This window comes from Pelodiscus sinensis, chromosome 2 (assembly GCF_049634645.1).
Source record: "Pelodiscus sinensis isolate JC-2024 chromosome 2, ASM4963464v1, whole genome shotgun sequence".
Taxonomy (NCBI): domain Eukaryota; kingdom Metazoa; phylum Chordata; order Testudines; family Trionychidae; genus Pelodiscus; species Pelodiscus sinensis.
The window spans coordinates 78,923,397-78,950,095 of record NC_134712.1 but is presented as its reverse complement, the minus strand read 5'-3'; the positions used below and the strand labels follow the sequence as shown (position 1 = coordinate 78,950,095).

The 26,699-nt window shown below is 43.0% G+C and overlaps 1 protein-coding gene across 9 annotated transcripts in view; it reads right to left on the bottom strand.

The window, feature by feature from the left end:
- Positions 1-26,699, bottom strand: part of ESCO1 (establishment of sister chromatid cohesion N-acetyltransferase 1) — a 54,817-nt gene that overhangs the window by 27,496 nt on the left and 622 nt on the right. For 5 of the 9 annotated variants that reach the window (XR_012901531.1, XM_075920902.1, XM_075920901.1 and 2 more), the window contains exons 2-6: positions 21,456-23,512; positions 20,421-20,532; positions 18,469-18,532; positions 17,070-17,181; positions 1,775-1,906 (exon numbers count right to left, since the gene is read on the bottom strand). Coding sequence is in view for 8 of the 9 variants with exons in the window: in XM_075920902.1 (XP_075777017.1) it covers positions 1,775-1,906; positions 17,070-17,181; positions 18,469-18,532; positions 20,421-20,532; positions 21,456-23,512 (2,477 nt within the window). In the remaining variant the exon portion in view is untranslated. Of the gene's footprint in view, positions 1-1,774; positions 1,907-17,069; positions 17,182-18,468; positions 18,533-20,420; positions 20,533-21,455; positions 23,513-23,706; positions 23,815-26,699 lie in introns of all 9 variants that reach the window. The other 4 variants (XM_075920906.1, XM_075920904.1, XM_075920905.1 and 1 more) reach the window with 2 other exon arrangements.

The window sequence follows — 26,699 nt, the reverse complement described above, 5'->3', positions numbered from 1 at the left end:
GAGAGATGGGGTTGGAGCTCTACTGCCAGGGCCAGAGCTCCCTGGCCGCCGCTGAGGTAGGAGTTTACTTGCCAAGGCTGGAGGTCCACGACCTCATGGCCAGTATAGAGGTCCCCAGCCGCTGGGGCCAGGGAGCTCTGCTGGGACCAGAACTCCCCGCCATGCCGTCCATTCTCCCCCTCGCCCCCCCTCCCCACATTCTATGCTCCTGGCTGAGTTGCTAGTGCCACTTATGGTGCTCCTGTGCCACCACCAGACCTCTCTCTTCCTGGGCTCTGTGATCCAGGAACATCCATGGTCCATGCTGGACCACGGATGTTGACGGACCAGGAGTCCCAGTTAAGGGAAGTATAACCTGTAATTATTCATTTCCTCTGGAATTCCTACCAATAGCACCTAAAAGTATAGATAATTGACATACTAGTGGCTGTAAATGGCTACAGAACTAAAACTGCTGTTCAAACAACTTCATTTAGTCTTTCCTCATTTGTTATTAGGTCAGTTACATTCCAACATCTGTCTCCATTTGTCCATAAAAATATTCTTCCCATGCAATTTAAGCATTTCAAAACTGGACATACCACAGTAGCCTTTCTATTGTTTTCTACAGAATCTATTCTACTACGTCAATCAAGAAAAGAATCCTGGGGAATATGCAAAACCCAAAAAATCTGTAAGATGACGGGACAGATTTACTACGGACACAGTGGACCAAGTAGGAAAATAGATATTGTGCTGCCTTCTATCACTGTCTCTTGTTAACCATCCCCTTTCAATTTGCTTAATGCGTTTCAGAAAATATTCTCTCAGATATTTGGGTTAGGAATTTAGCCAGCCAACGAAGGAAAGAATGAAACACGCCCTCAATATTTGGCAATAATTGTTTAGATGGTTTCAAAACAATGGTATATGGATCTTTTTTAGACTACTGGTTCAAACACAAGTCAAGAATTAAAAGCAGCCTAATTGCTCTTTGGAATCTATATGAAATGAATTGGCGGCCTCAGTTCAGTTATCCTGGAGGTCTTAGCTACTTGCGTGTAGAGTACTGAAGGTAACATGTCTGATAACAGAATCTATGAAGTCTGGTTTTTTTCTGGATTTCATACATATGGACAACTTTCGAAAGTAGATGTTTTTAAAATATTTATTTGAAATTGTAGAAAACTTTCAAGCTTGTGTTTTAAACTTGAGACTACCATACCTATTATGCATGAGTACAGAATGCACAGTTAAATTTTAGAGAACAGACTGTACTGTGTTACGGTACAATTAAAACTATAATGCACCTTAGTTCTAGTCTCAAAGTTCCAAGATACTCCAACTCTGATTCACAGATATTAATTTGGCATACATATATAAAAGTGAAATAGAAGTAATCTGGATGGCATTCTAAAGAAAATGATCTCCCCAGCTAGTTCTTATGACAAATGTAGTTCTTATGCCAAATGTTGTAGCATTACCTATTATATATCAAAAGCTAAATTTAAGAAAACTTTAAAAAAATTGTGATGACTTATTTTCCTACAAAACAATTCAGAAATACAACAAGGAAAGGATAAAACTGAATGGGAATGCTACTATCATAAATTTATAGCAATTGACTTATTACCATGTGCTAGGCTCCCTTAACAAAAAAGGTTTATCACAAATAAATATCCTATCATCTACTGGGATATTTTAAGAGTTTATTAAAAGTAATCTGAATTGTGTTTGATGTACAGCAAGAAAAAAAAAGCTTATTACTGTTTAAAAACACATGAAGTTTCCTTACCACATATTTTACAGCACTTATGAATTGGTTGTGGAAGAGCAGATGTTGAGTTTCATCCTCTGGATTTGATGCAGTGTAAAGCATTCCACAAATATTACAGGAAACAGCTCCAAATCTTTTCTGTCCTGCATCCTATTTAAAAAAAATAAATAAAAATTATATATATATAGAGCTTAAATACAGTTAACACCAAAGAATCTTTTCATAATTTGATATGCATGCAAAAATAAGCACATGTAGATTCTGCACTGGGGCTAACAAGGAGTGAGGAAGGAGAAAAAATGAAGTATACTATAGAGAGGGGAGAATTCTACCCTCCAATGGCCAGCTCACCAGCTGAGTTACAGCACAGTCTGTAGACTAAAACAACTTCTCCCTCACCCAAAGTGTTAATGGTAGTTCTTCCAGGTTAGAGTTAAGACATACTAGCAGGACCACATGAAAAAACATTGACTGCTCACTTCTTTTATAAAAAATTAAGACAATGACTTCTTTACCGATTTTGCTGTCTACAGTGAGTTTAATTGTCTAGTATGAAAAAAATACTGTTATTCCTTATACTTTAACTCCTTTGTATCCTTAGATAGTGAGCTTTATTAGCATGGACCATCCTCACCTGAGTGCCTGGAAAGCATCTAGCATACTGCAGTCACTACCATTAAAAAAACAAAACAAAAAACCCAACAGTATGGAAAAATGCATGGAACACATACGATGTCTTGCCACTGTATTTCAGATTTCCATTGTAATAACTTAATTTGAAATATGTAACAATTTTGTTTCTGGCACTATGTTTTTCCATTATCCTTCCCCCCTCCCCCCACTTGTACCAGAGTTTTATGGGTATAAGGCACATTTTATATACAATATACCCTTTCTGCACAACTCTGAAGATTCTTATCAAGCTTTGTATTTTGTTTTCCTTAACACTGTAAAACAGTCCCATACAAAAAGAACACTCAGTAATTTTATTCTGGCATTTAACAGTATCACTATTTTGTAATCTATTATTAAAATTCATTTAGCGCACAGACAATTCAGTACTCGTTTTGCAGTTTACTGATTAAACATGAGTATTTCATTACCAAAAGTACAAAGAACTAGGACTCAAAATAAATAATGCTTAATAGGAAATAAGACCTCAAGTATAGGGCCTCTGTTGATTTGCACTAAATAATTCATACGGATGAAGTTACTTTCCAACCTTATCAATACAGGTTGAACCTTTCTAGTCCAGCACATTCTGGTCCAGCAACATCTATGATCCGGAATGGTTTTAGTTAGCCGGATATCCACTTATCATTGGTGTGGCCAAGTTTACCGCAGTCCCTTAAAGTTTGTTTATAGTCACTAGTCCTGGCTCTCAGTGTTCTGTACTGTTATTTAGCTCCAATATATCCTAAATGTCTTTTAAGAGCTCAGTCAACAGTGGAAGTATAGGTAATGCTGCTACATAATATTGACCTCCCATGGTTCAACAAATTCTCTGGTATGGCACCAGTCAGGTCCCAAGGGTACCAGACCAGAGAGGTTCAACATCTTTTCTTTGGAACAATCTTTGGCTAATATCTCACAGATGAATTTTGGTTTTAAAAGAATCAAACCAATGTTTCAACATGTGTTTGAGAACACAAGCTTAAAAATGGAGTTAAGCTAAGTAGACATTACACACACTATAGAATCCAATCATCATAGCATTCTGGGGAAAATTTTAGTGATGGTGTGCTAATCTCAAAACATTAAATTCACAAATATTCATGCGATATTATCTAATGTGTAAAGTCTATAAATATCTGCTCTTTTAAAGATGAAATTATGAGGAAGATGTTTTTGCAATATGATTTGATTTTTTCAGACTGTTTGCTTTTGCCTCTTTCAACTTTAAACAATATTTGGTTAAAATGATCAACAGAATTAGATCAAGATTGAAAACAGAACATTACAGAAACAACTGTAACCTGAAGCACATCTATTAATGAAGTCTAAACTTTAGAAATAGTTTATTTTCTAAGAAAGAGACATCTTAATATACCACTATAACCATGCTCTATTAATTCTAATAATTTTTCACAAGTTTCACTCTGTAGCTCACAATGCATACATAAAAAAAGAAGAGTACTAGAGAAAGGAGAGTGGAAGGAAAAAATAAGACAAGAAGCATCAAGAAGCATCACTGCTCTAAGGAGGTGCATACGATTTTTAAGCCTCTCTCTGAAGGTGTATGTATGGTCCACTGCTAAAAGCAGAAAACTAGGACCTGAAGATTCACTGGCCTATCCCCAGCACAGCAGTTCCTATGGCATATAATAGAAGGAAAGAGAAGAATTCTTCAAAGGAAACAAACATTGGCTTGGGGCTGGAGCATAAGGGAGAGATTCATTTTCCAAGAATGTGAAAGTTGAATGATGCTTTTTTTTGGGGGGGCGGGGGGGGAGGACCTTATCTCCAGGTCACCTTTTAAAAGGCATAGTACAGAAGAAACTACTCCTTTGGCCTTAGGATTGTGCTGAATTTCAACTATTTATAAACAAGGAAGAAAAAAAGGCAGTTCAGGAGGAAGGATGCACGTGATTACCTTACGACCCCACTTGAACCGAACCTAATTTTTGCTACCTCGAGGATGGAGAGCATGTCCCCGATGCTCAGGCTAGGATAGGTGAGGGGAAGTCTGCTTTGATGGTTGGAAGACACGTCAAAAAGATGACATGTACATTTGAAAGTCAGCTAAATATAAAGCAATTCTTATATTTAATTTATCAACAGTATTGTAACAAGTCTTGTAAAACAATTAAGCCTGTTCAAATGATTATAGAAGTTAAAATGTATTCAAAGTGAGTGGTGATACACTAAAACTAACACCACAAGGGTGTCACTAAAACATTAACTGCAAAGAAATCCCCAAAGTTGCCAGTATCTTTCATTCTTCCTACCTTGCCTGATGCCTAATATTGTTTTCTATCAGCCTCTCTAAGCAATTATGTTCAGGGACATAATACAGCCCAATTACATTAATCATTAGGACTGAAATACTGCAATGTTGCTGGTATCTGGCAGACCATTTTTTAGGATTTCATTGATGTTACTATTTTATATGCATTTAAGTGTGTGGATGGGAATACATACAGATACATTAACTATTTTAAAAAAAATCTACTAGTATATGAATACTAGAGGAACGTATTAACTAGTAGAAAATGTGCCACGCCTTCTTAAAGCTACATTGTTCAACCTTATGCAGCCCATATAACCCTACCAGCATAACTGAAGCACTATTCCAAATCCATAAAGTGCAATAGACCACACTTCAGACAAAAAAACTGCTGTGTGAGATGCTGCACAAATCTGCAGTGAGAAGCTGGATAGGCAGGCTAAAATCAGAAGGAGCAATACAGCAGTAGAAATTGAGTGCATTTTAGAGACAATAAATCTGTGCAATTATTTTAACTTATTACAAGTTAGCATTTAACATTACTACAACTGAAAGAATAGAGCAAAACATTTTCATTTTTTAGTATATCAACAGCATATTGTGTATAGACCATCATTTCCTATGACTAGTTCTCCTTGTTGCAGGGGTCTCACACAGCAGGGGAGAGGACTGCCTATTTGAAAATTGTACAGAAATAAGCAAAGAAATCGTTACTATTACTGAAAGTGCTGTGGTTTCTAATTTGGAAATCAGATGATGCACCCTTTCCCGAGGATGAACTGGCAGAGCTAGTTGGTGAGCATCCAACACTCAATCCTACACACAGCTGAGCGAGTGAAATCTTGAGGCCTGGGAGAAAACTTTCCTTTTTATTTCCAGACCTATGCATAGACCTTGCTAGCAACAGGAGAGCTATCCTGAAACTTTTCAATGGGTTACATGGAAGAATTTGGACGTTGAGGCACAACGCTGACCAATGTTGTTGTTGCTGAAACAGCAGGGAAGGAGGCACGTGTCCAGAAAAGAGAAAGAGAGGAGTAGAATCATAGGACTGGAAGGGACCTCGAGAGGTCATAGGGTCCAGCCCCCCGCCCTCAAGGTAGGACCAAGCTCCGTCTACACCATCCCTGACAGAAATCTATCTAACCTGTTCTTAAATATCTCCAGAGAGGGAGATTCCACCACCTCCCTTGACAATTTATTCCAATATTTGACCACCCTGACAGTTAGGAATTTTTTCCTAATGTCCAATCTAAACCTCCCTTGCTGAACTTTAAGCCCATTACTCCTTGTCCTGTCCTCAGAAACCAAGAGGAACAAATTTTCTCCTTCCTCCTTGTGACACCCTTTTAGATATTTGAAAACTGCTATCATGTCCCCCCTTAATCTTCTTTTTTCCAAACTAAACAAGCCCAGTTCATGAAGCCTGGCTTCATAGGTCATGTTCCCTAAACCTTTAATCATTCTTGTCGCTCTTCTCTGTACCCTTTCCAATTTCTCCACATCTTTCTTGAAATGTGGCGCCCAGAACTGGACACAGTACTCCAGCTGAGGCATAACTAGTGCAGAGTAGAGCGGCAGAATGACTTCATGAGTTTTGCTTACAACTGTGTAGCTTAACAGTGTTTTATTATTCTTCGGATTGTCTAGGCCAGTGTTTCCCAAATGGTGTCCTGCGGAACCCCAGGGTTCCACAAAGTGAAAAGAAGGGTTCCATGAGAAGATTCCATTACAGTAACATTTATTATTTATTTTAATCATAAAATAATAATAATAATAATAAACAAGCATTTATTCATTTTACTGAAAACAATTTTCATTTGTGTTTGCCACGATAAATGTCCCTATGTAATGCCAACTTAGCCAGAGAGTGGGGACGATGATGTCACTACTCAGCACTGAGTAGTGTGATCGCCTGTTATATACCACTGCAAATACCCCCCATCCACACTCCCTGAGAGTGAGTATCATGTGGGTGACTGAACACAAATATGCTAGCACCACATTGGACAAAGTCAAAGCTTCAGCTCTCATACTAGTTGCTTGGTTGGAAGTGCACAAGCAGTGCTCTCGTGAATACTTTACCTCAGTATAGTCACATGATTTCTTGTATTTAAAAATTTAACAGACAAATATAAATTGACTATGATTGATTAATCTATGTGCAGTTAAACTAAATGTTGATCTCATGACCTTCTTTAACATTTGTTTATTATCCTTACTTATTTGTGGTCTATTTTTTCAGCCCCATATATGACTGTTTAGGGGTTCTGCAAAATTCTTTCGAGTTTAAAAGGGTTCCGTGGCCAAATGAAATTGGGAAACAGTAGTCTAGTCTGTCTCCCTGGGATATACCCTTAAACATCAGCAGAAGAGAAGAAATACCATTAAAAAAAAAACTCAAAATAAAGGTTTCTGAAATCGGTTTCAAAATTTGACTTGACAGTAATCTTTTATTCTTTTCATTCTTCAATTTGTCAGTATCACTTGAATCTTTTCCAAAAGCCTCTGGTGAGCAAAGTGAAGCATGAGCTGTTAAGACTTGGAAGGGAATCAGTAACTGGCACACAAAGACTAGTTCTCAGCAATCTTATAGAGCAACATGATTCAATATCAAGCCATAGCAGAAATTGGGTTACTTTATCTAAAGTCATTCTTGTGGGCACCTGCAAACATACACCAACAATTGTAGCAAATTGCTTTCATACAGCTGCAGAAAGGCTAAAGATCCTAAATCAGGCAAACTCCATCAGGAAGAATGTGAGTTTGTAATTCTGCAACCCACTTTTTCAGTTAATTTGTAACTTCATGACAATCAGGCATAACCGAACAGCAAGACTGTGTTTACACCTAGAAGAGCTTTAATAATTTTTAATAATGTAAAACTTTTTTATATGACCCAATTTCTGTTCTTTGAAAAGGTATTTCTACTGGATCTTCCATTGGTGGGCTTGGGGGCTCCCCATGTAAAACAGACATTTGATGCCATTGTAGGAAATAGTAGGGACCCCTTGTCTTAGGCACAGGGTGAGGCACTTTCCCTCCTGATTACCCTTGCTGCAACTGCTCCAAACAGAAGCAACAAGGAGTCCTGTAGCACCTTAGAGACTAACAGATGTATTGGAGCATAAGCTTTCACAGGGAAAAGACCCACTTCGTCAGATGATCTGACAAAGTGGATCTTTGTTAGTCTGGATCTGCAAAAGCGACAAGAAGTCCTGTAGCACCTTAGAGACTAACAGATGTATTGGAACATAAGCTTTCGTGGGCAAAGACCCACTTTGTCAGATCATCTGACGAAGTGGGTCTTTTCCCCGCGAAAGCTTATGCTCCAATACATCTGTTAGTCTCTAAGGTGCTACAGGACTCCTTGTTGCTTTTGCAGATCCAGACTAACACGGCTACCCCTCTGATACTTTGCTCCAAGCAGATGAATCAACTCTTTGCTCAGAGAGCAAAACCAGCCAGAAAAACAGGCAGGCCGGGGGGTGGGGGGGTGTCAGAAAAAATTATTTCTTAGATTCTTCACAAAATAATTAAAAACAACAAAAACAAAAACAAAAACACATGCACACAAAATTAAGGTGGGAAGAGGGAAATCCTGAGCGGCCATATGTACTGCCCAAAGAAGCAGATACTTCTGGAAGGAAGTTGGTGGCCAGGCTTCCTACTTGACAAGAAATGCCCCCACACAAAAAACTGTACAGATTTAAAAAAGAATCGTATTCCGTGGTATTTAGCAAAGCAATTGGGAAAACATGACTAATCTTCATAAATTGTTATTGCTTCAATCAGTGGGCAAAAGTTAATTTGGCATTAAAAAAAATGTAATCTCTCTCTCAAGTTTACATTTTAAGATAGCTTTTAAAAGTAAGTAGTATAGGATCATTATGCTGTTGTGGAAGGGGAACAACGCAAGGCTGCAATGACAGCAGTTACAGAGAAAACACAGATGTACCAATGTCAGTATACTCAAATGGAAAGTAAACATTCAGAATTCCTTTCCTTGTTTCCCAAAAGCTTGAAGCATTGTGTGCTTACTGACCTTTTTGCTTCAGAGTGCTTGTATACAATACCACTCAGCTCCGGCAATGGTGAGTCAGGCTTACCAAGGGTGAAGGAAACTAAGGGATTGCTCAGTTGCATGAAACTGAGTGAGGAGCAATGGCACTGAATACTAGCACCATTTTCCACAGGCAATTGTAATTTCAGCTGGTATCTCACTCCTGATGATGAAGGCAGACAGCAGAGATGCGGCTGGCAACCTGAAACTATGAAGGCCTGTCCACTACTAGCTTGTTTATTGCAATGGGGACTGCCAAAGTTATTGCCAACTGTCCTATCATGAAGGAAGAAATAAGGCTGCTATCCTTAAGTACTTGCAGAGGACTGCTGAGCATGTCCATGAAAATCTCATTAAAAGAGCTCAATGTAACTCTACAAGGGAATGAAAAGCATACAACTCTTCCTTTCTTATCAAAAGACAGGGACTTAAAATGCTACCAATACCCCTTCTTCTATGAGTAAATTAATGAAATATCAATAGCTGTTTCCAGTCAAGGTACACCATAATTGTACATGCTCAGCTGCTGAAACTGACTGGGCTGTGGCGGAGTGTGTCATAAATCCTGGCTCAGGGCATAGGTGGACCCCTAATCACACATACCCCATTCTGTCCTTGCTGTTCATGTCAGGGGCTTGTGATTCAGGCTTCTTGGAGAAGTCCATGGTGATATGCAGGATGATGGTGACATCTCCACCAAATATGACATGCAGCTCTCTGTAAGTAGCAGGTCTGCATCTTGGCATCAGATCAACTGTTTGCCTCCCTGGCCTTTTCCTATGCCTGTGACAATTCCTTTGCTTAAACACAGATCTATTGCTGATTCTTGTTGCATCTCTTCTCCCGAGAGACCTCCGGGGCGAGAAAGCCCTGTTCGTAAGTGCGGATCCGACATAAGTCGGATCCGCGTAAGTCGGGGACTGCCTGTACCATGCCTCAATCCCAAAGACACTAGAACTGTACAAACAGTTAAAATTAAAGAGGATCAAAAAATGCTCAGTGTAAAACCAAAATCCAAACAAAGTCATAACTACAGCAAAGAAGTGGTAATTGTTCTTGGATTTAAAAGGTTCTAACATCTTACAACAGAGAACAATATTATAGAAGAGGGTTTTTCCTGATAAGTTAGAAGAGATGGGAATAGAGATATGGGGGTAGATAGATGTCCAAGAGACTTAAATCACGGGATCCACCACAGAAACAACTTTGTTACTACTGATAAGCATAAAAACACCTGAAAAGTTGTATGTTTAAATAGGTAGTGAATGGGTCAGCAGCAATTTGAACTATTTTGTTTAAAATAAAGAGTATACTGAAATGCTGCTTCAGACAGTATGCCAGAAGTTATAAGAGAGCTGAAAACATTTTAGATAGTACTTGCAAGATAGTTTGCAAACATATAATACACAATAATTGAGTTTTAAATGAGCTGTACACACAGTATACATCAAAAGCACGCTTACTCCAAAGTAATTAATTATCTAAACAGACACGTTTTAAAAAGACAAAAATATCTGGAAATAGAGAGTTAGTCCGAAAAAAAAGATTGCCAGCTATGAACTTCAGAAAAACAAGAATTTTTTAAAATTAAATTATATTGCCATTTTCAACCAGCAGTTCTACAGAAGTAAAAAACATTTTTTAAAAAGTATACCCAAACTATCACTTCTCATCTTTTTACAAAGAAAGTTGACTTGGAGATGTAGTCTTCTGTGAATCTAAATAAGGCTTTAAGTCAATTTTTGCAGACAGAATGACTTATAGACTTGTATTCTCCCATTCATTTATCATTTGACTAAAAGGAACTACATCCTTCACTGATGAACAAGGCTTGGGTTAAAAATACAAATGTTGAGATGTATCAAAATATTAATCTTCAGAGGTTGTTTTCTTTTACCATTGTTATTTTGTTAAAGCTGACAGTGTCACACTTGAATTTTAAATTTTGGCAGAAATATTAATTGAAGGAAAAAAAAACCACCCTAAGAACTAGTTTCGGGTGCAAGCTTGTTTTCTCACATGTTTTGATGAAGATCCCATCCTCTCCTCCTATCACTAGAATCACTACACAAATGTTGTACATAACTAAGACTTTCCATTTTTGTTGCAGCATGTGACGGGGCAGACAGGCCCCGCACTAATGAGCAGGAGATAGCCCAGGCCCAGCTGGCAGAGAAGGCCCCGCCCCTCCGACCCTGCTGGGCATGCTCCCAACAGCGGCCGGGTATAAAGGCAGGAGGAGCCCAGCAGGCGGGAAGGCCCCAGGGAGAAGGAGGAGACCAGGCCGGACCGGAGTTCTTGCAGTTGCTGGGTCCAGAGTCGTCGCCCGCGCTGAACCGGGACACGGAGAGAGCAGCCGCCGGCCCAGAGTGGCACGAGCGTGCCCTCAACCCCGACAGGTACTGCCTGAGAGGCGAAGGGGCCCGGGGGGAACCAGGGCGTGGTAGGAAGCAGCCCAGGGCAAGGGATACAAAGTTTGGCTCGGCGTGTATCGGCCGGATCCCCCGCCGAGCCGGCAGGAGCCATAGACCCTGCCTAAAGGGCCCTGGGCTGGGACCCGGTGGAGAGGGAGGGCCCGGGTCCCCCTACCACCCGTTTTCCCCTTCTCTGGACAAACAAACCCCGGGCCAGGGGAGGCTTCGCAGAGCAACTAGGCCTCTGCTACCGTATATGCCCTGATAGAAGGGCCGAGACTTTTGTGTTGAGCCTCTGCTACCGTATCTGCCCGGATAGAAGGGCCGGGACTTTTGTGTTGGGACTTTGTTACCATATATGCCCTGATAGAGGGGCCGAGACTTTCGTGTTGAGCCTCTGCTACCGTATCTGCCCGGATAGAAGGGCCGGGACTTTTGTGTTGGGACTTTGTTACCATATATGCCCTGATAGAGGGGCCGAGACTTTCGTGTTGAGACTCTGCTACCGTACATACCCTAATAGAAGGGCCGGGGCCTTGGCCTAGGGACTCTGGAGTACCGTATAGGCCCGGTCGGAGGGGGCCGAGCCCCTGGACGGGGGCGTACCCCTTGACAACATGGTGGAGAATGTGGGTATGCCACCCCTGAACCTAGGGGAGGAACGGTGGGGTGAATGCCCCAACCGGGCGGCGAGCGAAACGGAGGCGGTGAGATTGATAGAAAAGGCGGCTGAGAGGCAGAGGGGGCAACTCCTGCAGCTGAGCCGGGTGTTGCAGCAGTGGGTAGCGCAACAACTGGAGCAACAAGGGCAGCTGCTCCAGGAGCTAAAGGAAGGGTTACTAGCCTCCCAGGCGCGGAGGCTACAGGCAGAGACAACCGAGGACAGTGGATACGCCCAGGTACCGACTGTAGGGCACAGGGCCCGGGAAAATGGGCCGGCAAAGGCCGTAGTGGAGGTACAGGTAGAAGGGACTCTCGTCAGAGCCCTGATAGACTCCGGGTGTAGCCAGACCATGGTACAGGAGAGCCTGGTAAAGAGCCCCGAACCCGCAGGGGGGCCAGTCCTGCTACAGTGTGTGCACGGGGATATAAAGGCCTACCCGACGGCCTGGGTGAGGGTTGCGGATGCCTGCGAGGAGAGGATTTGTCGGGTAGGGTTGGCCCCACAGCTGGCGTATCCGGTAATATTGGGGCGAGATTGGCCTGGTCTCCGCAGGTTGGTCCAAGAGTGGGCCCAGCAGGACCCTCCCGAAACCGGAAGAAGGCCTCGCACAGGGACGGTGGTGGCCCAAGGTGAAAATCCCGAACCCGAGGACGAACCGGGAGTTAGGGCCGGGACGTCGGGCTCAGCAGAAACCCCAACCCCGCCCATAGAGGAGGGAGAGACGGAGTGGCTAGACGCCCGGGGAGACTTTATGCGAGACCAGAGAGAGGACTTAACGTTGAGCCGAGCCTGGGAACAAATCCAGGAGGCTGAGGACAAAGAGTTCGGAGGCGAACGGGGTCAGCAAGGACCGAGGTTTGAGGTCCGGAACGACAGGCTTTACCGAGTGGCCCTAGACCCGCAGACGGGCGAGGAATCCGTGCAGCTCCTCGTTCCAGCCAGGTACCGAAAGGGGGTACTGCGATTGGGCCATGCCAGTCCCTGGGCAGGACATCTGGGCCGTGAGAAAACGCTGCAGCGGGTGGCCCAGAGGTTCTTTTGGCCCGGGATCCATCGGGAAGTGAGGGAGTTCTGCGAATCCTGCCCCGAATGTCAGCGCACCAACCCAAAGGGGGTACCCAAGGCCCCCCTAGTGGTAGGGGTCCCCTTTGAGCGGATCGGGTTGGACTTGGTGGGGCCCCTCGAGAAGGCTAGCTCGGGGTGCCAATATATCCTCGTTATAGTGGACTATGCCACCCGGTATCCCGAGGCAGTGCCCTTACGGAACACCACCGCCGCTACTATAGCCGCGGGACTCATGGAGGTATTCTCTAGAGTGGGGATACCGAAAGAGATACTGACTGATCAGGGCACCAATGTCTCGTCCAAACTGATGGCCGAGCTGTGCCGGTTGTTAAACATCCACGCACTACGGACGACCGTATACCATCCCCAAACAGACGGACTGGTGGAACATTTTAATCGGACATTGAAATCAATGCTCCGCAAATTTGTAGAAGAGGACCCCCGGGGGTGGGACAAGATGTTGCCAGCCTTACTCTTCGCGGTGCGGGAGGTACCGCAGGCCTCTACGGGGTTCTCCCCTTTTGAACTCCTATATGGGCGACAACCTCGGGGGATCCTTGACCTCCTGAGAGAGGATTGGGAGGGGCAGGAGTCCCGGGTGATGGGAACGGTCCCCTACGTGCTGCAATTGAGGGAGCGCTTGCAGAAGTTGGGCGAGTTCGCTCGAACTAACCTTTTACAGGCTCAAGAAACTCAAGCCAGATACTACGACCGAGGGACAAAACTACGGACGTTTGAGCCGGGTGACCGGGTGCTCCTACTTTTACCCTCGCAAGAGTCCAAGTTACTAGCCAAATGGCAGGGGCCGTTTGAGGTGGTACGCCGAGTGGGGCCTGTCGATTACGAGGTGAGGTTAACGGGGAGGAAGAAGGGACTACAGATATATCATGTAAACTTACTAAAAAAATGGAAAGTGCAGGAAGGACTCGTGATCGATCCCTCCCCACCTGATGAAGACTTGGGGCCTTCGGCCGCTGACCCACCCCCGGATCAACCAGCCACTCTGGGGGAAGAACTGAGCCCGGGCCAAAAAGACGAGCTATCCCGCTTGGTCCAGAAATACGCCCACGTCTTATCTTCCCAGCCAGGCCGGACCAGAGGGATAAGCCATCATATAAGCACCCTACCAGGCCAACGGGTTCGGGACCAACACCGTCCGCTACCTCGGAAGATGTGGGGGCTGGTGGAAAGAGAACTCCAGGCGATGCTGGAGATGGGAGTGATTGAGGAATCTCGCAGCGAGTGGCGCAGCCCCATCGTGCTTGTCCCAAAACCCGACGGGACGATGCGCTTCTGTATCGATTTCCGGAAGGTCAATGCCATCTCAAGATTTGATGCTTACCCCATGCCACGCGTGGATGAGTTACTCGAGAGGCTGGGAAAAGCTCGGTACCTCTCCACCCTAGACCTAACCAAGGGTTATTGGCAAATCCCGTTGACCCCGACCTCCAAGGAAAAGACTGCCTTCGCCACCCCGTTCGGGCTGTACCAGTTCATCACAATGCCCTTCGGCCTCCACGGGGCGGCCGCCACCTTCCAGCGTTTAGTAGACCGGTTATTACGCCCTCACCAGCTATACGCCACCGCGTACATAGATGATATAGTCGTCTACAGCCAAACGTGGCCGGAGCACCTTCAACATCTGGAAGCAGTATTAAAAGCCCTCGAGGACGCGAACCTCACGGCAAACCCTGGGAAATGCCACTTGGGACGAAGGGAGGTGACTTATCTGGGATACACGGTGGGGAGAGGGACGTTGAGACCCTTAGTCGACAAGGTACAAGCCCTCCAGGAGTGGAAGAGGCCGACAACGAAGAAGCAGATTCGGCAATTTCTGGGACTGGCAGGTTACTACCGCCGATTCATACCTGACTTCTCAACATTGGCGACACCACTGTCAGACCTGACTCGGAATTCCATGCCGACAAAGGTACAATGGACACCAGAATGTGAAGAGGCTTTCCACACATTGAAACAACGACTAGTAAAAGAACCCGTGTTGTTCCCCCCAGACTTTGCTAAAGACTTTATCCTCCAGACGGACGCCTCTGAGAGAGGACTAGGAGCCGTGCTAGCCCAAGAAGTGGACGGCGAAGAGCATCCGGTGCTCTATATGAGCCGGAAGCTTTTTCCCCGGGAGCAGAGATATTCCACGATTGAAAAAGAGGCGCTGGCCGTAAAGTGGGCCACAGATGCACTCCGGTATTACCTGTTAGGTAGCCACTTCCGACTGGTCACGGACCACGCCCCTCTGAGATGGCTACATAGTATGAAAGACACGAATCCTCGGATAATGCTATGGTATTTGTCACTGCAACCATACGATTTTGAAGTGGCCCACCGCCCGGGTAAGACTCATATGAATGCCGATTTCTTTTCCCGATTAGGAGAAGAAGAAACCTGGGCAAAACAGACGGTAACTACCCATTTAAGGGGGGAGGTGTGTGACGGGGCAGACAGGCCCCGCACTAATGAGCAGGAGATAGCCCAGGCCCAGCTGGCAGAGAAGGCCCCGCCCCTCCGACCCTGCTGGGCATGCTCCCAACAGCGGCCGGGTATAAAGGCAGGAGGAGCCCAGCAGGCGGGAAGGCCCCAGGGAGAAGGAGGAGACCAGGCCAGACCGGAGTTCTTGCAGTTGCTGGGTCCAGAGTCGTCGCCCGCGCTGAACCGGGACACGGAGAAAGCAGCCGCCGGCCCAGAGTGGCAGGAGCGTGCCCTCAACCCCGACAGGTACTGCCTGAGAGGCGAAGGGGCCCGGGGGGAACCAGGGCATGGTAGGAAGCAGCCCAGGGCAAGGGATACAAAGTTTGGCTCGGCGTGTATCGGCCGGATCCCCCGCCGAGCCGGCAGGAGCCATAGACCCTGCCTAAAGGGCCCTGGGCTGGGACCCGGTGGAGAGGGAGGGCCCGGGTCCCCCTACCACCCGTTTTCCCCTTCCCTGGACAAACAAACCCCGGGCCAGGGGAGGCTTCGCAGAGCAACTAGGCCTCTGCTACCGTATATGCCCTGATAGAAGGGCCGAGACTTTTGTGTTGAGACTTTGTTACCATATATGCCCTGATAGAGGGGCCGAGACTTTCGTGTTGAGCCTCTGCTACCGTATCTGCCCGGATAGAAGGGCCGGGACTTTTGTGTTGGGACTTTGTTACCATATATGCCCTGATAGAGGGGCCGAGACTTTCGTGTTGAGACTCTGCTACCGTACATACCCTAATAGAAGGGCCGGGGCCTTGGCCTAGGGATTCTGGAGTACCGTATAGGCCCGGTCGGAGGGGGCCGAGCCCCTGGACGGGGGCTTACCCCTTGACACAGCACTACAAACCCCTTCCCCTTTTTAAAAAACTGAAAACTATTAAAATAAAAGACAGCCAGCTACAAAAAGTAGTTTATGAGTAGTGAAGATCATAGCTACTCCCCCCCACACACACTTTAATGTATTAAAAATTACTTTCTTCCTTACATAGAATATGTATCAAAAGACAGATCAAATTTTTATTACTGTACAACAAAAAGCTGGGTTTTAGGGCTTTCATTCAGCCCTGCTAAAGTAAAGGGGACTATTTATAGGATTAAAATTAGGCACCTAAGTACCTTGCTGACAGGACACTTAAAAAGGTAATAATTAAGAAAACTGAAAGTAAACATTAGCTATCACACCTTTGAACAGTTTAGCATCCTGGCATTTATGTATATTATGATTAAAGAATATTCATCTTTTGTAATCCCACTAAAAAGGCAAATTTCATGCTTTAGGAAAGAGTGGGACTTCAGGCTTGTATCCTTAATATGTTTTAGCATGTCTAATCAACCTCAAATTTCTCCTCTTTTCTACTTTCCTTTACAAATAAAGCTCTTCTTTATATTTGAGAAAGCAATTCAGCCTATTTAAGAATTTTTGGAAGAATTAGTTTAAATATGGATTCTAGATTAGTCAGTCCAGCACCAATTTTAAATACCAATAATTAAATGAAAATGTAAAATGGTTAACGATTACAAAGTTACCCAGACATAGTGTTATTTCTATAACTACATTTAAGCGATGGGACAGCTCATTCAAAAATATTTACTGCGGAGAGGATGTGTTAAAATTTCAAAATGCAGGCTTATGACACACAAATCTGAAAAATACAGTTGACAACATTTAGAAGGAAAGTACTTACTATGATCAGTTGTTTGTCATCTTTTCCTGCTTCTTTTAGTTTTTGATTATGCTGCTCTGATGACAGGAAGCTACCACACCTTGATGCTAATGAATGGTTTGGCAGAGACACCCTTTAAAACAAACATATTTAATGTCAGAAAAAAATTGACTAATCCTACTCAATTAGATGCCTAATTTTAATCATACAAATCATTGTAATTCTTACAATTTAATAAAGCCCTTCTGACTAGATATTTTCAAGAATGCATCTATAAATGTACATCTACTTTTTTTTACAATTCCTCAATATGTTTACTGACTTCAGGAGACATGAAAAAAATTTAAATGATGCTACTGTATGTCTGGTAAAGCATTTGAGGCATGTCAATCAGAATATTATTTAAAAAGAAAACTACACTAATCTTCCTTCTGACTTTCACTTTACTTTACAAACAACTTATGCTTAGGTTTAGTATCAGCCCAATATCATGAGAAGAGGAGCAGAACAGCATCTATCTAGATCCCACCATTCCAGTCCCATCAGGAAGGGAATTCCTTCCCCCCTCCAATTAGAAAAGGGTCTGTGGACAAGCTATGTAGACTAGGGATATAAAATCCTGGTTAATGAGTTAACTGGTTAAACCTTAGGTTTAACCCATTAACCAGGATCCTCCCTCCATGGTGAGAGAACAGGAGCCAACTAGTACGCACAGAGGATTTGGGGACCTGGCTTCAGCTCTTAGCCCCTTTGTGCACAAGGATCCAGGCAGCAGGAGTCAGTATGCATATGGGGGGGAGGGGAGGGACACACGCAGTTCCTGTTCCTGCCCCTCCATGCCCCCCCCCCCCCCCCCGTGTGGAACAGCTGGCTTCTGTTCACAACCCTCCCACACAGGAGTACTAGCTCCTGACCCCTGTAGGGCTGGAGCAGCCAGCAGCAGGCTGCCCCCGGGTACTGGTTAACCTGTATGCTTACCAGTTAACTGGTTACCCATTACATCCCTAATGCAGGCATATCCTTTGGCTGTATTTCTCTCAAAAATGTTTTTAAGAGGACTTTCCCACTGCATGGAGAAGAAAAGCCAACTTGACACTGCCTACCCCAAAAGGTTTTTTTTTTTTTTTTTTTAAATATGAGACACATCCAGCCAGCCTAATTATTTTTTCTGCCAAAGCTGAAGTTAAGTGTTTTTTTCACTGACAAACTGGATGACACAGAGGTTGGTCTCTTGAAGGAAAAAAAACAAAAAAAACACCCCATCTCATCCTCTCCATAAAACAAATGGAAGTTCAATATGGCAGTAGAAAAAAATTGGAATGAAAAAATTGATCTTATGATCAATTATGGAAGCAACTTTCCAGGAGGAAGGACTACTGTCAGTCCATAAATATATTTAAAGAATAAAAAGGTACTATACCTCTTAAGAGTATCAGAGGTCTGATTTGTGAATGATGTGCGCATCAAGTGCTTGAGAGCCGAACCTGAAGTTAATCAAGGATTATGATTTCATTAGAAAATTTCTCTTAATAGAAAAAGCAAACTTAACTAAACAAATGGCAAAACGTGTTAACTTCACTACAAAGATATGCAAGACAGTATTATAGATGCAGCATTTAATTTAAAAAAGTGAGTTTAGTGCATGATTCAAATAAGTTTCTACACAAGTTTTTAAACTTATTTTACAGGAAAGTTATCCATATCCACTGTTGCTGAATATGGTTCTTCCTCACTAGAGAAGGAGAAGCAGCAGAATTATCTGAATTTTAGTTTCAATCTGCTCATGCTGGCTAGGGATGTTAAAATGCGTTGTAAACGTGTAACTGCTGAAAATTTCAGCGGTACACGTTTACATGTGGGTAGGAGCAGAGTAGGGGGAAGGCAGGAGCAGATGCTCTCAGGCAGCCAGCTTTTAAGCTAGCTCCCCACAAGCACCAGCTCCCACCTTAACCCCCCTCATCTCCGACTGGTGCTGCCACCTCTGTATTCTGATGCAGCACGAGGGGCAGGCAGCTCCAAGAGAGCCGGTTTTTAAGCCAGCTCCCATCTGCCCCTGCCCTCATGCACTGCTTCTTCTGTGGAGGCAACAGTGCAGGGGTAAGGAGGGGGAAACCTGTGTGTAACTGTGTACACGAGAACATCTCTCTCAGCAAACAGAAGCAAAATCAACAAGTCAGGTAAGTTTCATTCTACTGCAACTTGGGAACCTATGAGGGAGAAAGGCACTAAGGAACGGGAATTTAAAAACAGTGGGGAGAAAGGGCAGAGCAGTATAACCACCATCACCCCTTTGCATCAGTCAAAAAGCTGAACATGGGGTTGAATAGCAGATACTCTCTCTCCTCCACGTATCAGCCCAGAGTAAGGGAGGGTGTAGACTATTGAGACCTCCTCCTACCCCGATCCCTTAGCAGCCAGAAGACTCAAATATAGAACACAGAATGCAACTCCTTTTCCTGCAATCAGAGAAGATGGAGTTTCAAGTTTCAGACATCAACTTGCCAGAAGCTGGTAGCAAAGATGGAACATGGAATAGAGTCCATAGAGCAGCATCCAAGAAGAAATTCTAACATCCTTCCTTTTCTCAGCAGCTGCAGGGGAAAAAGACTTTTCACCTGAGCATTTCCTCACTTTTTTGCACCAGTTCGTGATCAGGTGATTAAGTCTGACTATTATGTACCTGGTAAAAATTCCAAGTCATACATGTAGATGGGCAGATGAAGGAGGATGGGAGAAAAAAGAACACTATTCTTATTCATCTCATCATGTTTTCAGAGTTTTGTGGAGCGAAAAGTAGTTAAAAGAAAGTAGAGAGGAGGAGGAAAAAAGACATACAGACATGAATGAGAACATCAGTTAATGAAAAGAGTGAAGACAGGCAGGAAAAACAAAAGCAAAGTATGAAGTCAGTCAAGTCCATCGACTAGTACTCCACTAACAGCTGATTTTACATGCATCAGATTAATATTTTTGTTATTCAACTGGCTCTTATAACTGGCCAAATACTATTCTAATTTATTTGATTAATTCCACAATAATTGTGTACATCTAAAACTGCTTGGGGGGGCGGGGTCGTGCTTTACACAAGTACTGGTAGTACACTTCATTTAAACTTAACATTAACTTTTATTCTTTTAAATTACTGAGGCTGTGCCCCTGGAGGGCATAGTTTCCAGATACCATATTTCTCACCTTTGCTAGTAGGCTTAGATCTAGGACTACCAGGTAAGGAAGGGCAGAGCAATATAAACACCTAGCCTTGCTGACACTAAATTTTTTTTATAAACTTTCTGTTGGAAAGAAGAGGATTCTTTCATCACTACCATTAACAGACCTCTAAGTGCACAGAATTTACATTTTAGATTTTTTTACCTTGAGATTCACTGTCTATCTCCTTTTTGGCTTGCTTAGGTAGAGATGGTGCTGCTGTAGTACTTTTCACTGGAGTGTTTTCTGGACTTGTTTCCAAACGCAAGCTAAAACTCTGAACAACACATAGAATGTATGATAGAGCAGTTTGATTTTGATCTCACACTAACTTCTGTTTCTATTTTATAACAATCTCTTATAAGTAAAAAACACTGATTTCCTACAAGATCAGTTTAAACACTCTTTCTGATTCTCTTTAAGGCTTTGCTTAGTGAACTGATACACAACCCCATGTATACATCTCTGGCAGTATTAGACTTATCAAAGTTTTGCTATATTTCAAACAATGTAGATTTGGAAAGAATGTGATTACCTTATGTACTCCTATGTTCTTAGACTACTGCATTTAAGCAAACCCTTTGTCCTCTAATTCCCCTTAATACACACTTTCAGCACAAGAGAGTTATAGTATTTTAATCAATCAACCTGTCATGCTATGCACTTGAGTTATTGGAAGATAATTTTTTTAAACTATTACCCTTAGCACACTCACCAACAGGGGAGGAGGGGGCAAAGTGGGAAGTTGTCCCAATGTCAGCAATTCAAAGGGGCCCCGAGGCTCCCAGCAGCTGCAGTAGCAGTGGGAGCCCATGCTCTTTAAATTGCTGCTGGAGCACCACCGCTGCGCACTCTGTGTGACTAAGGGCTAGGGCACAGAGGGCTGGCTATCCCAGCATTGTCCTTTCTGGGAGCATGGAGCTGCCTCCACCTTGCCTCAGGGCCCACGGAGGCTGTCTGCTCCCCTAACCCTTAGTAAAGCATAATAGAGGTGTCTTCCTATTTGATTTATAGGAAAAGCACAAGTTAACACAACAGCAGGATAAGGTTCCTGTATTGAAAGGTGTTTGTTTGGTTTGGTTTTTTGCAACTAAAAGTGTTACTGAAAGCTAGTTACACAAGCACAGACAGCACTGTTAGGTACTAGAACAAGTTTAGAGAAGTATCCTCCCACCATATTCCAGAAATAAAAAGAATTACCTCATCTGGTGTTGGCTCAGGAACATGTTTTGTCTGATTATCCAACAAACCATTTTCAGCAACTCTTTTTGTGGGTTGCTTTGTTTCTGGTGTCACATCTTTAGCTCTGACTGTCTCAGAAGAAACTGCTCCCAATTTCTCCTGTACATGAGTTGTACTTTTATCCTCACATGGCTTTGTCATTGACAGTTTATCTTGGGCCTTTGAAAGCAGTATTTCTGCACCTGCTGCTTGACTTGACTCTGGAACTTCAGTTTTAGTTGTTAACAAATCCAGCTTGGGAACACTTGCAGAGTTTAATTTATTTTGATGCATTTTATTAGCTTTCATTAGTTTAATTTTGGTCCACTTAGAGTTTTTGTTTGTAGGATTATTTCTGCCATTCAGAATACATTTGACAGGTATTCCTTTTTTGCTGGGGAAAAAACGCTTGCACTGAGTGCTCTGATTTGGTTCCTTCTGATTAAGCATTACCGTCTGCGGCAGCTGTGTTTCTGCATGTCTCTCTTCTCCTTTTCTACATTCAGTGTTGGGACAATCTCTTTTCACTTCTACAGTATCTGACTCAATTTCACCTGCAATTTCTTCACAGAGTTCCAGAATGCTTACCCGTTTAGACTTCACTACATTCTCCAGCCGATGGGCTAAATCTCTTTCATTTACAGGTGGCTGTGAAACTGTCTCTGTTTTTACACTGCTTTTCACATTCTGATGCACTGTTTGTTTCTCCTTATTTGTTATCACAGAAGTTGGTTGAAGAGGACTTACCATTTCTACTTTATCATCAAAAAATAATCTAGAGCCTCTCAGGCTATGTTGAGAACTGTTGGAATCTTTGATTTTATGGTCCATTTTACATTTTTTCTCTGGAAGAGAATTGGTTATTCCTATAGTTATTTCTTCATTTCCACTTACAAAATTAGATTTTGTTTTCTTATTTTTCTGTTCTGATTTCCGCTTAACAGATTTAACTGTTTCAACTCTAGTACCCTGAATACATCCTTTTGTTTGAATACCCTGTTTCACTTCTGAAGTTTTTCCTTCTTTAATTTCTCTATTACGAAGGGATCTTGCAGGCATATCTGATAACTGCTGCAATCTATGTGACCGCCTGATTAGCTGATCATTTGGGATGATGCATCTTGGCTTAGGAATTTCTTGAACTGACTTCTTCTGAGGCACTGCCTTATTTTTTGTGGCTTTTGGTTGTTCTTGGACAGTAATTTTATTATTTGTACCTGATCTTGTCATCATGCGCATACCTAATTCAGGTTCACATTTGTTGTCACTCAAAGATGTAATCGTTTGTCGTTCAACATCTTGAGAAGTTGACTTTTTTGCAAGAACCTTTTTAGAACTCTGAACTTGTATCCCTACATTTTTATCTGTACTTTTTACAACTTTAGGACTTTTAGAATTATTTTCTGCAGATTTCATTTCCACACATTTGCTCCTAAGTGTAGTTTCATTTAAAGATTTTACAGACAGCAAGACAGATTGCCTAATACTTTGGGATTTGGATGAATGCTTTTTAATATCTGAAGTTGATTTTAATTGCTGTTGTCTCTTGCTTTCCACTGCAACTTTGGTTTGCAAAGAACGCTTGTCCTTCCCTTCAGGATCTGTTTTGGAGGAAGGTTTTGTAGATTTCAAGAAGGTAGCATGGTTAATTTTTGAAGATCTGGAGGATGTTTTTGTAGTAGATACCCTACTTAGTGATTTTAGGGATGATCTTTTCATAGGTACTGTTTTACTGGATCTTTTCTTTATTTGACGATCTTTCTGCTTGGAATGTTTCTGCACTAGTTTAGAATGGGAGGACAGCCTAGCACAATTATTGATGGCTTTATTTACCACTGACCTGTTGGGTTTGACCAAGATTTTAAGCACTGCTTTCTTCTGTACTGCACTTTTATTTGGCTTTGATTTATTTAAGACATGTTTCACAGCTGACACCTCTCTCTCTTTCTTTGTTGATGATTTGCTGTTCTTATTTAGCTTCCGACGTTTAGCAGAAGGTTCTGCTATTGCAGATTTCCTTTTATGAGCTGCCATTTCTGCAAAACAGTAATTGAACCAAATTTCTACAAACTTTTTCATATACTCGTATGATATTAAAGTACATTATTATATATATATTATATAAAAGGAGATATACTGCATTATTAATTTTGTCTATTTACAATGTATACTAGTCACAAAGCAAAATTTGTTAAAATCATTTTAAGTTTAGCATATTATATTTACTTACTTACAGATAAATTATAAGAAGCAATCGATGTTTCAGAATAAGTAACTTATCAAGCTGTGCCAAAACCATTCCTTATAAATTGGTTGTAGACAAGGCATTACATGTCACCTATAAAGAATAAAACATTTTGGAGATACTTAGATCCAGTATGTTTATTTTGTTAGCTACCCTTCTGTTTCTCAGTCTCTAAATTAGGTATATTACATTTTTTTTCCAAATAATTAGCTTAATTAGTATGAGTGTCCCAGGCAAAAAGTGACACATGGACTTTATGCAGCCCTCCATATTCTGTCGTCTTGACTTAATGTTACATCAGGACCCTTCAGATTCAGTTTTAGCTCTGCACTGCATTACTAAAAGCCCCAAGGAGCGGAGGACTGTACAGTGCCCTTTTTGGAACCCCATCAGTACCATAGTCAGATGCCACTGTTAAGTAGCACCATATGCTCTCTCAAATGTATCCTTCCCAGATATTAAGTTATGTATTTCTTTGTACTCCCAACCTCTGAAACGTTATAGCATCAGACAAGCCCTCTAAAAATGACATTGAAGACCAGTATTTTTATATTAGAAGCTAAAAACAGTCCTTAATTTTTCTAATTACTCTACCAGCCACTTAAGAATACATCTTGTGTGTTCAAGCTTTTAATATTTTTGCTATTTTTCTATTTAACGCTTTCTCTTATTTCCAATGGTGATGAAATGAATATGGTTTATTTAAGATAAACTTTATATCCCTTATCCATTAAGGGCTCTAAGAATGCATACACAAGTCTACCATGGTCTGTATGACACCAGACAGGAAACACTGCAGCTGGCAGAAGGGCTGGGGGGGGTATAGCCACACTGCCGGGAGAAAACACCAGCACAAGGCACTGGCTCCATAGAATGAAGAAACCATACTCCTCTCCATTGGCCACAGCGTCTCTTGGGAGTACAGCCCCGCAGAACAGGGAATACTGATGTTTATCCGCAGGTATCTGTATTCATGGGTAGACATTTGTCTCTGCGGAGGGCTCTAGGGATTCTTCCAAAAGTGAACAGAAGACAAACCGGAAGAAAATATTCCATCACAGTCGTCATGTAAATGGGTATGGTACTTTTCCTGCACCATATATCATTATCATCAGCAACAGCAGAGAAAGTAACAAGATTCTGGTTTGTTTCACTGCTGCTATTAAGAACTCTAGACAATCCAAATCATCAAGAATGATTATTATCCATATTGCTTAAGAAAGCTACGAGTACTTAGCTAGAGGTGTTAAGGCCGTGGTCACCAACCAGTAGATCGCGATCTACCGGTAGATCTCAGGGGCTCTAAGAGTAGCTCTTGAGCCCTCTCTGAACTGCGCGCCTGCGCAGGACATTTACATTAGATTTTCTCATTTGAGGAGCAGCTACTCACCGAGCAACACAAGTGAGTAGCTGCGAGGAATGGTAGGAGCTGGAAGGTCGGGAGAGCTGAAACACCCCAGCCAGCTGACTGTGGCTTTCAGCTGAAAGAGGCTGCCCCACGCTCCAACTGATTGGCGGCTTCTTCTCCGTCATGGCCAGCTGGCCAGGCAGCCACTTCTCTTCCCTCCAGCCCTCCTGCCCTGCACTCAACCCAGGGAGGCTGCATCTAGCTCCAGCTGTGCTGGAGCAAGCTTCCCGGGCTGAGCGCAGGTCAGCCAGGCTGGAGCAAAGAGAAGCGGCTGCCTGGCCAGCTGGCCATGGCGCTCAGCCAGGGTGCACCAAGCTCCACGTGGGCAGGCGCAGAGGAAAAGCCGCCAATCAGCTGGAGAGCGGGGCAGCCTCCATTTCAGGCCAAATGTTGGAAAAACATCTTCCTACAGAAGAATTTTTTTTTAAAGCAGCAGTATAAGGATGGGGGATAGCAAGGGATGGAGAGGAGGAGAATAGAGAGGGCGGGGCTTCAAGGAAAGGCCGGGGCGGTAGATCTTGGCTTGGACTGTCATTTAAAAAGTGATCTTGGGTGTAAAAAGGTTGGAGACCACTGTGCTACGGTATATCTTCTAGTTCATTAGAAGAGATAAAAGTTTGTGTCAAGGCCCAATTTAAATTTTCTAATTGATTTAGATTTTTTCCAACCGTGAAAATAAGCGTACCACTCTATCAAGTTTTTAAATGATTCATTACCAAGTCAGTGTACGGGGCTAACCAATTGACCTTTATTTAAGCTAACTCTCTGTATTGCCAGCTGATTTTGATGGGGCCTGCAACCCAAACACACAAGTTACAAGATCAGTTTTCCAAACCCGAACAGAATAAGGAAACCAGATTGTGAATATGATTTATAAGATTATAGCACTTCTTCCAATTGACTCCATAATTAAAGTAGCCACCACTGAGGACACAGATGACAGAAACAGCTATGTGGACATGCTTTACTCTTTCCTCAAATTAATCTGTAGGAAAACTATGATTTCTGCTAATAAGATTATCAAATGTCATAGCACACGAACTTGTGCACAGATCCCTTGCAGTGGTTTGTAAGAAATTATTATGTCTGTTAAGAAATATAAACTACTGGCCTGTTGCATCACCTCAAGGAGTAGAAATATTGATCCTCATAATGTGAGCAGGCTGTCCTGTGTAATGTCTGGCTTTTTTTAAAGCTAGTCAGTCACAGATGTCTTGATCCCCGCCCCCCCCCAAAGAGAAAGATAGATCAGAGAAGAGCTCAATACCAATGCCACCCCCAGAATGAGTTACATGGAAAACAGGTTTGTCAGGGGAACTAATTCATGCACCAGCCTCCTCCACACTGAGCTACTACAGTTTAACACCTCCCTTCATTGGCTCCGAAGTCTAGCGGCGGCCAGCCTGCCGCAGGGCCCAATCTCTGCCCCGAGGACTGTGCAGTCTAACCACATAGAGAGGTTGGAAGAAGCAGGGCAGCAGATAAGGATGGTGAGTTAGAGGCGGATCAACAAGCCTGGCTCAGGAAAACGCGGGGGAACATGCCCGCTTCCCTCCCAGCTGGCTCCAGA